Source organism: Anabrus simplex, chromosome 12 (genome assembly GCF_040414725.1).
Source record: "Anabrus simplex isolate iqAnaSimp1 chromosome 12, ASM4041472v1, whole genome shotgun sequence".
NCBI classification, from domain to species: Eukaryota; Metazoa; Arthropoda; class Insecta; order Orthoptera; family Tettigoniidae; genus Anabrus; species Anabrus simplex.
In genome coordinates this window covers 64,827,265-64,841,244 of record NC_090276.1, presented here as the reverse complement: position 1 = coordinate 64,841,244, position 13,980 = coordinate 64,827,265, and the positions used below count along the sequence as shown (strand labels likewise).

The window sequence follows — 13,980 nt, the reverse complement described above, 5'->3', positions numbered from 1 at the left end:
TATTTTGTTTATCCCTGACCGTATTTGATATTTTTTCGGCGCTAGACCGGACTGCAGTGATTGTGCGGGACACGTGGCGTCTATTTCAATTGTTTTTAGTATGCGCTTGACCGCCAGGGCGAAGGAAGAAGAGTTTAAAAAGCACAGTTGATCGGCGAGATGGCGAGAAGCAGTAGTGCCAAAAGTAAGTATTTATTTATTGCATTTATATTAATCTAGAAGCTTTACTGAATACCAGAATATATTCAATGAAGTGTGTACATTGGTTAGTGAACGTAAATTTTGAAGATACATCATCGTATGTGATACAACGAGGTTTTGAATTTTGATACGCACAATTGTGTGGGTCCTTTTTACGGATGTTAGTTTTTATTTTGTAAAATAAACTATCAATATGTGTATTGAGGAGCATTTTAGTCACTTTTTGACAAACAAACAAAAATTCACGCCTCCAGTTTTCTTTCAGGTCTGAAAGGGATAAAAATGTTATTAATATACATATATCTCTCTATATATTTTAAATAAGAATTAGCAAGAATATTTTGAAAAATCAATATATATTTATTGTTGTCTTGTTAAAGCCCAGTCAGCACTGAATTTGACAATAAATTCACTGTGAGCTCACTGTGAATTTGCATGCTGACTGAGAAGTAAAGAAATACGTTGAAACTCACAAAAAAAAAAAATTCTGAAAGTTCATTTTGAGTTAACAAATAATTCACTGCAAAATCATTTGCGGCATAATCAGGCGCAAATTGTGAAGTACGTGCGAAATACATGTAATTCACATGTCCTTCACATGTGACCTCACTGTGAATTCACAGTGAAATTCAATGTTGACTGGGAGGTTGAAAAAACCGAAATACAAGTGCGTCCATAATTAACTATGAAGTTTTCTCAGCTTTTTATTAAAATAAAACAAGCCACTGGGCACTTTCCGACAGTAAATATGTTTGTGAAAAGAAAGAACTGTTGGTACGCCAAAATTTCTAACAATATCAAGTGGTACGCAGTTGCTAAAAGGTTGGAAACCCCTGCTCTTGAGAATGATTCATTCGTGGTAGTATAACTGGCCCTGGGTCAGTTTCCCCCTTTCGTTGCACTGAATCCTGCACCTGTCGACTCGAAATCCCATACAGAAGTCTCTCGAAAAGATGCGTTAGTGAATCATTATCAATTTGAGTTTCTTTTATTGAAAGCGATATTTATGATAATTTGGTTTTCCCGAAGGCAATTTGACACCATTTTTCTTTCCTAGCACTAACACATCGAAGGTTTTAGGCGACACAAAGACTGGAAAGAAATCAAAAGGGATTCGAACCCACCATCTCCCGAACGCAAGCTCGTAGCTACACGATCCGGACACCGAGTAGCCAACTCACTCGGCATCTAGATGACTGTGGTTCCATCTGACTGATGTACAGTTTACTGCTGCTTATGGTGTTGGACCTGATAAAGTTTGAGCAGCCATAAGGCTTCGCATGAAGCCCGATCTCCTAACCATTTGCAATGGGTCCTTAACTGCAGAAGATTTCGAGAAAATGCTGAATACTACGGACACAGTCTTGGAGAGGGAGTACAATTAAAATGAAAATCCACGGCCTGTTTCCAGTCATTGAGCGGGTCAGGAATGGAATGAATGAAGCCCCCATCTTGTGGAGAGGATAGGAAGTGCGCCGGCTGCCGAAGCCTGTCGCACTGCTCTGGGACAATGATTAATGACTGACAGATGAAATGATATGATATTGGAGAGTGTTGCCGGAGTGAAAGATGACAGGGAAAACTGGAGTACCCGGAGAAAAACCTGTCCCACATCCGCTTTGTCCAGCACAAATCTCACATGGAGTGACCGGGATTTGAGGCACGAAACTCAGAGGTGAAGGGCCGACGCGCTGCCACCTGAGCAACGGAGGCCCCGTTGGAGAAGGACTACAATATGAAAATAAATCAAAAATAAAAGTAATGGAGTGCCGTCGAACGAAATCACGTGATGCAGGAAATTGGAAATAAAGTCGTAAAGGAAGTAGATGAATCTTGTTACTTGGTACGTAGAATAACTTATTATGGCAGAAGTACATAAAATGCATGTTAACACAAGCAAGGAAAGCATTACTTAAGAAAATAAATTTGCTCACTTCGAACATTGATACAGGAATTAGAAAGGCGGTTTTTTTGAACACTTTCGCCTGAAGTGTGGCACTGTATGGAAGTGAAATGTCGACGATAACTCGCTCACAAAGAAAGAGAATAGAAGCTTTTGAAATGTTGTGTTACAGAAGGATACCGAAGGTGAGATAGGTAGATCCAATCACGAATGAAGAGGTAGTGAATCGAATTGGTGCACCCCTCACTTCTACCACCTTCATTCTAAATGTTATTCTGTCCTGTATCTCTTCCTCCTTGTCACCCGCTGCTGCGAGGTCTTTGTGCATTTTCGTAAGCCATCCAGGCTGGGTTTCTTCTACATTTCCTGTACAATAAGTATTTTGTTGACCAACTTCTCTTCAATCATCCTTCTAATGTATCCATAATTATTACGATTTTTAAATTTTTCTAAACATTTACATATTATCAGTTTAATTTGTAATAATAATAATAATAATAATAATAATAATAATAATAATAATAATAATAATAATAATAATAATAATTTCGTGTGGCTGTTTCTAGCCGGGTGCAGCCCTTGTAAGGCAGACCTTCCGATGAGGGTGGGTGGCATCTGCCATGTGTAGGTAACTGAGTGTTATTGTGGTAGGGGATAGTGTTATGTATATTGTGTGAGTTGCAGGGATGTTGAGGACAGCACAATCACCCAGCCCCCGAGCCACTGGAATTAATCAATGAAGGTTAAAATCCCCGACCCGGCCTGGAATCGAACCCGGGACCCTCTGAACCGAAGGCCAGTACGCTGAACATTCAGCCAACGAGTCGGACAGAGTAATTTGTGAGATACAAGGGCACATTGCATTAAAAATGTAAATGCTAGAAATTGAGATCAAAGAAATTCAGTCCGTAAATACTCAAACTCCTGATAGCCATATTTAGGACAATGCTACCAACATAAAGAATGAACTTTACCACACACATTAATGTAAAAAAAAACAGCCTCCTCTTTCATGTGGTTTAGAAATACAGAGGTTTCTTTGGACGTACATCGTACTCAGTAAAGGTTAAAAACAAATCACGATTAATGGACGCATTTATTAACATGAGCTAAATCAATCTAATCAGGAAATTCATAATACTCTAGGACAGGACCTCTCAGAGTGCATGCACCTGTGCACGGTGCAAAAGACGACTTCGCTTGGTTGACCAGAGTGCAGACTCCCGCTCCTCCATTTGGAGCAATAGCGCTGTCTATCTCTTTCCCCACGCCTGTCTCGCTCGCTCCGCCTGTCTCCCTCTTCCTCACTTGCTCCGTGGCGCTCCAAATCAGAGCCGAGTTGAGCCGAGCTTAGCCGAGTAGCCCAGAGACGAAGCGTTGGTCCGAGCCGAATGGGACCGATGCACTGTGCGCAGGAACTCTGCACCTTAATTTGCACGCGTGAGATTTAGGGCGTTTGAGAGGCCCTGCTCTAGGATATAAATCTGTAAATGTCTTTTTTTTATTTTTAACGCTCTAACTCCACGTATTCTTATTTTATTTCTCTACATGTTGGGGGTTAGGCTATTATGCCAAACCATATAACTATGCACATGCATAAACGGAATATATCGAACACTATAACTATTTTTTCAATTTTTTTTACGTTGCACCGACACAGATAGGTTTTACGGCGACGATGGAATGGGAATGGGAAGGAAGCGACCGTGGTCTTAATCAAGGTACAGGCTCAGCATTTGCCTGGTGTGAACATGGAAAACCACGGAAAACCATCTTCAGGGCTGCCGACAATGGGGTTCAAACCCACTATAACTATTTAAAATTAAATTTATTATAATTTAAAATTAACTTAAAAACGTATATACATCTTCGTTATAGAATGTTTTGTCAACATTCAGTCTGCAATCCTCTGTGAATTTACTACCCGCCACCACAATGCCCTATTTGTAACTAGTTCTGTGATCTCGTATAGTTCTATACCTCTTATCTTTAAATCGTTAAAAACTGAGTCTAAACATCGTGGGCTTAGTCTCCCTCTACTTCTCTTACCCTTCTTAACAGAGTCGATTATTCTCCTCTCCCCCACCATTCGCCTCCCATGACTCCACAACCGAAGCCAGTTTATGCGTACAACTTCATCCATCGAGTCCATTCCTAACTTAGCCTGTATCTCCTCATTCCGACCATCATCCTGCCATTGTTCCCACCTGTTTGTACCAGCAATCATTTTCGCTACTTTCATGCCTGTTACTTCTAACTACTGAATAAGATATCCTGAGTCTACCCAGCTTTCGCTTCCGCAAAGCAAAGTGGTCTGAAAACAGACCGATGTAAAGATAGTTTCGTCCGGAAGCTAATTTCCTTCTCATAGAATAATGTTGATTGCAACTGCGAGCTAGCTTTACTGCACCTTGATTTATCCTGGGAGAACACACGCCCTAAATACTTGAAATTATCTTTGTATTCCAGTTTTGTATCACCAATTAGACATTCAGTTCTCTTGGATATCGTATCTACCGACATCATTTTAGTCCTAGAAAGGCTAATTTTCATATCATACTCATTGCACCTATTTTCCAGTGCGAAGTTATTAGACTGCAGGTTTTCGGCACAACCTGCCATTAAGACCAGGTCGTAAGCATAGGCCAGACTGCTTACAACATTTTCACGTAATTGAACACCTTCCTGCCACGTAATACTCTTCAGCAGATGAGCCATGTAAACTATGGACAACAGAGGTGAAAAATTACAGCCTTGTCTAACCCCTGTAAGTATCCTGAACCAAGAACTCGTTCTACCATCAATTCTCACTGCAGCCCAATTGTCAACACAAATTCCCTTAAGTGATTTTAATAATATACCCTTAATGCCACTCTAACCTGGCGAAGAGTTTTTCCCTTCGGTACTCTGTCATAAGCCTTCACTAGATCTACGTTACCTGACGCATATTGAAAATCTGATCGTGACAGCCCCTCTGTAGTCTGAAACCACAATTGTTTAAATCCAATTTCATGTGTTGAAATTTCATAAAATGTAAATATAAAATAATTAATATACAGTATTTACTATGATTAAAAATTAAATCTGCAAAATTTTGAAGTGTAATGTTCCTGACCTTACATTTACATAACATTTATTTAATAATGTAACTTTTAAGGGTGCTTAGTTTCATTACTCTCAAGATAATCTTACGATAAACAAAAATACCGAATATCTGGAGGAATTAATGAGACGCTATTACAATCTCGGGTACGGCTGGAAATCGAACATAGGTTCCTCTGAACGTAAGGTTCCTTCGCAGACCATTCAGCGAAGGTGGTGGTGTAAAACAACCATCAATCGGCCAACTTTGCTATTAAACAATAAATTTTATTATATAAAGTTTAATATACATTAACAGTGAGCTGAAGGTCAATCTAGCCATCGGCAGTAAGACATTATTAATGTAACTGTGTGCAGTTGCACGGTTGAACGGTACTGTGTACTGAAATATGAGCACCACGTAATGTAATCTACCTGTGCCACTTCCAGCTTAATGAGGCGTACTTCTCAGAGCTACAAACAAAAGCCACACAAGTTATGTCTAACGATTCTGCAAGGCTTTTCAATTGTGTGTGTTTACCTTGAGGCGATCGAGCCGTGCTCCCCATTCCGATATACGCGGTACAGTTCGCCGGTAGGGAGCTGATTTTTAAGTAGCAGAGGTACTTTGACGAGTTATATGGAGAGGTGGAGATCATTAGTGTCAGAAACTACTGCAGAAGGAGACGTAGAAAAGTGAGTGTCTTAATAACTCACAGCTGTTTGTGTCGGTTTTTCGACGTGGATAAGATTGTCCATACAAGTCTCAACAAATACTCTTCTTCTTCTTCTTCCTCTCCTCGGCCTTTTCCCAACTAGTTGGGGTCGGCACTATTTGTACACTAAAACTCTACAATGCATAGTGATTCATATTTGAATCATACGACGTTCTAGTTTGCTGCTTTAACTTGTTACTGAAGTTTTACGGTATAGTTTCAACTGTACAGCATGTAAAGCTATTCAAATACATATATGATGATGCCTGGTTGTTTTCTTACATACCAGACGACAAAGCAGCCCTACAACCAAAGGTACTCCTTCCACGCGAACCAACCAGCGTTTATTTTCCGTGTGCCCTCCCCATCATATTACCACAGGCTTCACGAGTACCTCTGTCTCAGTATTATACCGACCTACGGCCGTGCAAGCATACTTGCGCCTTGCAATGCGCACCCATGGCCAATAGGCACTAGTGGTCGGTCTTTGAATATTTTAAACGCTTAGCGAAAAAATTGCGAAAAATCGTATATATATTCCATTATGGCAAACAATATCACATACGAGTGTTAAGATATTAGCCCCACTTAAGAATTGTTGGTAAATCTAAGACATTGAACGCCAGTTGAACCTTAAAGTTGAAATTTTCGCCACAAAACGGAAATGAAAAATAATTCATGCAGTAAAGGGTTAAGCCGAGTTTTACGGCAGGTTGCCTTTCCTGACACTAACCCAATTTTCTGTGATATCTAATATCAACAGAGTAAACGCGGCAGTTCGAAAAGGATAGCTGGGGAAATTCGAGAGAATTTTATTCCATATTCGTCGAAACATAAAATAAATTTGTAACACTCGCCAACCACATGTGAGCCTCAAAACACTAGTAGTAGAAATACGTGTTTTTGTGATCCTTGTTTTAGAATTTTACGAAATATGTTATTTTACTTCTGTTAAAATGTAAATAATCCTGGAAATATGTGCGTGTTTCCTTTATTTTCGTATGAAATGTGCATAAGTAGTATATTAAGGTGTAGGATATTTTCATTTAAGAGGCAGGGTGTCGCTTAGTTTGGACATTACAGCTTTAAATTCTTAATCTTCGTTGTAGAATATCAGACATTAATTTATTTGAGTTTCGATATTAACCATCCTCCTGGTATCTGGGCAGCAGAGACCCACGCTAAGATTCCCAGTTTGTCCAAGGATTTTTTTTAATTCTCGTCTGCGGGTAGGCTCTGAATTACCTGCACCTCTACTGTCTGGGCAGCAGTCGCCTTCGCAGGCCAAGACATGTATTAGGCTTTTCGATATAAATATGTCTTTTGACTGGCGGTCATGTGAAAATTAGCGATATTAAATGTAGACGCAATGTTTCCTAGCAACTGTGCAGACTGTGATGTGAAATATGTACGGATGGCCATGACAGGGATATATGTCTCGTGGGGAGAAAAGTCTGTTCGTATCACCATTCAGAACGCCTGGAAGTTATGCACAGCGTGTAAGGAAAAGTTACCGGATTAACTCCTAGCCATTCCACCTGTGTTATCACTGCTGTATAGCGGGTTGTCGCCTCCCCAGGATGAATATTCACAACCCAAATATTTAACTAAGTGATTCAGTTCCCCTAAATACTCTGAACAGATGCCACCACATCACAACTTTTACTTCTCTGTTCGAAAGCCTTTACTTCCTTACTTATTCTTATAAATAAAGTTGTTCGTGTCTGTTTGTCTGTTTGTTTGTTCCACCATCACGTCGAAACGGCTCGATAGATCTCAACCAAACTTCATATGTAGAGTATACTCATCCCGGGGAAGGTTTCGATATGCATATCATCTTAAAATCTTTGAAAAGACGGGGGTTTTATAGGAAAACCGTTTTCTCTTATACTATTATAGGCAAAATATCGAATTTGTCGTGTACGGACGAGACAAAGCTCAATTTAATCCTCTTGACGCAAAGAACAAAACTCGGTAAGCCATACGGGCCCGAAAACCATGTTTTAAGGCCCTAAAACCACCCGTTACGGAGATATTGGCACCACACTAACCCTGCTCTAGGAATCGGATAAAGAAATGAACTGTCGTAACCATGGCAACGTCAGCTCCAGAATTCTAGAGCAGTGAGATTATGTATGTACGTTTGGGCATAGCTGCCAACCCAAATTGGTACAAATAAGACTTAATATCTGGAAGAAATATACTGTTGTGTAAGGCACTCATAGGACTCCTTTGGGCGGGGATGGAAAGGGGATGAAGTACGAGTATAAAAATCTTACTATATATAGAAATGGAAGTGTGTGTGTAAATGACACATCTCCTCCTAAACCACTCGAGCAATTTCAACCAAACTTGGTACACGTATTACTTACTATCGGGAGACGATCACTGTGGGGGGTAAGCCATCCCTAGCGCCCTTAAGGGAGAGGGTCAGTGGGGGGGTAGTTACAATAATAATCGAGAATAGTGTCGAATTCATAGTTTTCGGGGTCATTGAGTTGAAAAGTAATACTCTAGAATTTTTTAAAGTCTAGCCCCCTTTTAGGTGGGGAGCAAAGAGGGAGGGGGTGAGATATAGAAATAATTTAAAACAGTTTCGAATCCATAGATTTCAGGGTCTCTGAGATGAATAGTATTACTCCGGATTTTTGCAAGTCCAAGTGGGGAGCGAAGGGGGTGAGATATAAAATTAATCGAAAAACTACATATAAAAATATTATCTTCTTCTTCTTACTATATATAAAAATTGATGTATGTGTGTGCGTGGGTGTGTGGGTGTGGGTGTGTACATGACACATCTCCTCTTAAACCTCTGGAGCAATTTCACCAAACTTGGTGCACTTATCAATTAGTATCAGGAGACAAACCGCGTGAGGGTAAGACACCCCTAGCACCCTTATGGGCAGGGGGCGAGGAGGGTGGTATAAAAATAATCTAGAATATTATCGAATCCATAGTTTTGTGGTAGTTGAAATAATTAGTGACACTCCGAATTTTTTTAAATTCATGTTCAGTCCCCTTTGGAGTATGGGTGAGGGGGAGTGAGATATAAAAGTAATCGAAAACAGTGTCGAATCTACAGTTTTCTGGGTCACTGAGATTAATGGTGACAATCCAGATTTTATATCTCTTAGTAGTGGAGGGCGGGAGGGGGACAGTCCCATTGACAGTTGAAATCCTGTACATCGTATCTATAGTGCGACGGCTAAATACATATAGTTATCACTTATTAATTTTTGGCAGGATCAAATACTTCCCAGTCGATTCGAGCTTCCATAAGGACGAAGTTTTACTCGGAAATTAAATAATCTAAAACTTGAAATCAAACACATCTAAATAATTTTAAAACTACATAATAGATCATAACATATCAATCTGCAAGTCAAAAAGGAATTCTATAAAAATTTACATCACACATAACTAACTGGTAATGCAAATCTTAAAGGTAAATATTCAGAAAATATTCGGGCAACGCCGGATACTACAGCTAGTCCCATATATTAAAAGAGTTCATTAAAACAGCTTTGGCAAATCCGTCCGTCCGTTCTACTGGACCGATTTGCTCCATTTTTGTTTTATTCTCTCCGGAATTACCTGCCGGTGAATCATGAGACATTGATAGGTCTCTAAGTTCAGCCAACTTTGAGTAATCATAACATCAAATAATTAAATGATCACTCCAATAATTGCAGGCGAAGGCTTACCCTAACCCGCAATACATTCTGTACTTAGCAGGTTGCTAAGCTACTGACATTGTGATTTTCATCCTTACTAATGTAATTGCATGCAGCCATGTTTGATTACTACCTGTCAAGCCAGAGAGTACACACTTCCTCTCATCACGGAAGAATACTATTCCATGCTAGATACTCTTTTATTCTCCAACCTTTCCCAGTTTCCAAATACATTCAAGAGATGACAGAGCGTGCCTAATAACTTACAAGCTGCTAAGAGAAAAACGTCTACGTACAAACAGACTCCATCATGACATCTGCCTTAGACATTATCTGGGAACACCTATCGAAGGATAGCTACACTAGAAAGACTGAAGGCCATGTATCTTAAAAATAACGTTCCTTCGAGACTAATGCCTATTGCTCACGGTAAAATGTTTCGTAAAATTCGTTGCACAATTAATTTTACAAACATTTGGTGAAAACAAGTTGTGCTGCTCACGGTAAAAATATTTTATAAAATCCGTGACAGCATCAGGATGGCCACTATGAACTCACTTCTGAACTAAGACGTGTATGTGCTGCCATCTATCGATACACTTTTAAATCAAGGATCAGCTGTTCAACTTACATTGCTTTTGAGAGTATGGCTCCAACAAACAAAGCAAAACTTGCTGCTTTAGCTGCAATTATATGTTGTACAGTGGTAAAAAGGAAGAAAAGAAATGCCACGAAATACTGGACTCGGGATTGGATCAAAAGAAGAGAAGAAGGTAGAGGATTGCTGTCCTTGGTCGAAATTTACTTGAGGTTAGAAGACCAGCATTCATATAGGAGTTAGGCGATTGTGTTTTCTGCCTCTCTTCTTGCATTTCTGTTGTGGTAATGTGGCGTTTTAATTTCATGCAAACAAGGATATTTCTGGTATTCGTCCAGAGAAACGCTAACCGCTTCCTTAGTCCAACTGGATCCTGCCATTTTAGAAAGAAGTGTTTGTTTACAATTGAGCTTCGCAATCTTCTCATGACGTAGCGCCAGCATCATCGTGATGTCAGCTTCGCTGATTGGTTCGTTTCGTAAAATTAATTTTACGGAATAGAACATGTCCTATTTTATGAAAAGTTTTATCAAAGTTTTTACAAAACTTGAATTTGACCATGAGCAACAGAAATTTTATAAAATTAAATTATCGTACAATAAATTTGACAGAAAATTTTACCGTGAGCAACAGGCATAACCCATGAGTTCACAAGTCAACCGTTCTATATCATTACCATTGCCTTCTACGACACTGCAGGATAAAAAAGCGAATATATGGATACATTTTTACCAAACAGACGGCATTATGACGTCAGATGGATGAAAATTTTGACTACGAATTGCAGCATACAATAAGGTGCTTCTTATTAAATGTTCATAAAACGACTGAAAAGAACAGACAAAACAACATGATTACGACAGGCATATCAAGAAGAGTTACCTGACCTATTTATAACGATAATTTCACAGGATTTCGCTAAATGTTCTTTAAGTCTCACATTCTGACATAATCATCTGCTTCTCAACATCCTTCACTTTAATCATGATTTTCTCATTTGAATTTCTTATCTTTGTCCTGAATCTCTTTACTCCAGTATTTCTTAACCTTCTCACTTTAGTTAGCCAATAATCATCATTTACAGGTTTCTTCTGTTGTTGGTATATTAAATTCAATATTCACCGAAATGACGCTGAACTGTGGTCCTGAAAAGGACCGAGATGATGTGCCTGTTATGGAAGGATTAGCCGGCGATTTCACTGCTGCCCAGGGAACGCCCGATTGCATCATAACTCTTAAGTGGGTCGCAATCTTCGGGGAGGCACCTGTAGGTTGATTACAGGTTGCTTAAAGCCTGCTCCTACAGATAAGCTCTATTACCTGGCTGGAATAGCGCCACCCCGTGTACGCAGAGAAGTAGCTGCCAACAGGGAGAGGCTTAAAGTTGAACAGAACAGCGCCCACCGGCTGCATGGATACTGTTCTCCTCAGCAACGGCTGCGATCCCGGAAGAGCTTCCTGAGGACATCTTACCGTCTGGAGCTGTGGAAGAAGAGGACACCTCACCTTCGCGGATGGATGCCAGCAGCTGGGAGGTTACCACCTAGACATAATGAAAGCAGGCTGGTTTGGAAGTCCCTGAACAGGCTACGATCAGGAGTGGGAAGATCCAGGGATAACTGGACGAAATGGAGGTTCAGCACAAGTGATTCAAGGTGTGAATGTGAACAAAAAGAAACCACGAGCCACATGCTTCAGTGCCCTCTGTGCCCAACAGAGGATGATCTACTACAAGCCAGTCAGAGTGCACTGGACATTGCATAATACTGGGTATGTGTAATATGATCTCACATGTTATGTTTTGTATACTTCACAATGACATGTACGTTAGCAGTAAATTTGTATCTTTTCGACTCGAGTATATGATGACTATTAGACCTGGGATTTTAGGCTCTAAAATATAGGCTTTTATAAGCTTTTAAAGGAGAGAATAGGCACTTAAAATATGCTTTAAAATGTGTAAATAGAGAGAAAATAGACTGTAAAATACTGCAATATACACTTTAACTGTAATGTGATGTTTTTATTTTACGAAACGTGGTATACCTATTCTTAAAAAAAAATTAAGACAGAATTAAAGAATTAAAGATATTTGCCAAAAACACCTAGCGATTAAATGTCCGTTCTAAAGGTGCTTTTTCCACTTCATCAACATTTTTAGTATTTTGTCCACCTGCAGTGCAGTAGTTTGAATACTATCGAATGCCATGAGCAATCCATAACAGAAAAATGTCCTTAAAAGTAGGACCATGCACGATCGCGGTAGGTCCGGTCCATGTGCCTTTTATTATACTTTTTCTCGCCTTTTTCCACAACTTACTCAGGGTGGAAATATCATCTTTTGAACAGACATTCCTGAATTATAATCAGTACTAAACTAAAACCTTAACACTAAAATCACTTATCACAATTACAGCACTATAGGCGTTACATAACGGTGTAAACGCGAACGGAGTATGTGTTTGGTTATTTATGAGGAACATTCCTACATCACCTTCATTCGTAGTTTGTTTTACAGTACCTACCTAACAATAACCTTTTGCAAATTTTCCACGGTCAGGTTGTGTCTTTTGTCTGTAAAAAACTGTTTTGAAAGCAGAAAAAGAATACTCCACACTCACGGATGTTGGAGGGGCATAGAAAAATGTACTTACAGTTTCAGTTCCATTTCACTACGTACGCCTATCGTTTCCCCATCCACTACCTGATGAGCCCTTTTCAACCTGGATTCTTCCGTGGTAGACTAGTCCACTTCTCTGTTACTATATCCCCTCAAATCCAACCTCTGCTGCTCTGATATCGTTCAGGGATGTACATTATATGATTGTAAAAATGACACATGTACTCAAGTTAGAAAGGAGAATAGTGAGGACCTGTTTAAATAAAAATTATCAAGTAAACGGAGTCTGGAGGCTAGCTTCCAATTAGAGAGTTTATAAAGAGATAGATCCTGTGACTAGCACAATGAAAAAGAAACGGATACTTGGTATCATTCTTAGGCCATCTAATACGGTCACAAGAAAATAGAATCAGTAGAAAAATGATAGAACAATTATGGAAGAGTAAGAGTAAGAATAGATGAATTACATAACTTAAAAAAGACATGAGAGAGTTGAATATTACAATAGAAGATTTGAAATACAAAACCAATACATTAAAAATATTCAAAGATAAACACACTAGACAACAGACAAAAATCAACAAGCACAGAATAGGAAGAGTGATTCCAGAAGCAGAAAGAAAATTATGTTCAGGAAGGATGAAAGAGTATGTGGCTGACAAAAAGAAGAAAAACCTCCATAAACCTGACTAAGTAGTCCTATGTTGGCTAAAAATTAAAATAAATAAATTAAAAGGTATTTTAGGCACTAAAATAGTAAAATAGGGTCTAAAGGTCCGTATAGGCATTTTAGGGTACTATAAAACCCCATGAATGTAAGGGATTCATCATGAAACGTCAACATATTTTTAAATTTTCATGCTTTTTTTAGGAACAAAGTAAGCATTTGCCTTAAAATCCCAGGTCTAATAATATGTACACTCAACTCTCGATTTACCGCAATCGGATCAACCGCGTTGCGGATTAACCGCGATATCAATAACACTAAAAATGCACGAGCGTTAGGAGTTACAGTAATACAGAATTACAAAGGGTCAGGATAAAATTGCCGCGTCGTAACAGTAGCAGGGGTAGCGCGACCTTGAAGTTTTGAGAAACTTGAGAAGCAAAATAAAGAAAAAGTGTTTCTCGGCACAAAAGTAGGAAACCATGACTGATTAGTTTCAGAAACAGTAAAGTTAGGTAGT

The 13,980-nt window shown here is 39.3% G+C and overlaps 1 protein-coding gene across 1 annotated transcript in view; it reads right to left on the bottom strand.

Annotated features, from left to right (window-relative positions):
- The window catches only part of Fbxl7 (F-box and leucine-rich repeat protein 7), a 202,950-nt gene extending 191,791 nt beyond the window's left edge, over positions 1-11,159 (bottom strand). The window contains exons 1-2 of the mRNA XM_068229810.1: positions 11,114-11,159; positions 4,622-4,827 (exon numbers count right to left, since the gene is read on the bottom strand). Coding sequence (XP_068085911.1) covers positions 4,622-4,827; positions 11,114-11,159 — 252 coding nt within the window. The remainder of the gene's footprint in view (positions 1-4,621; positions 4,828-11,113) is intronic.
- Between the last annotated feature and the right edge of the window lie 2,821 nt (positions 11,160-13,980).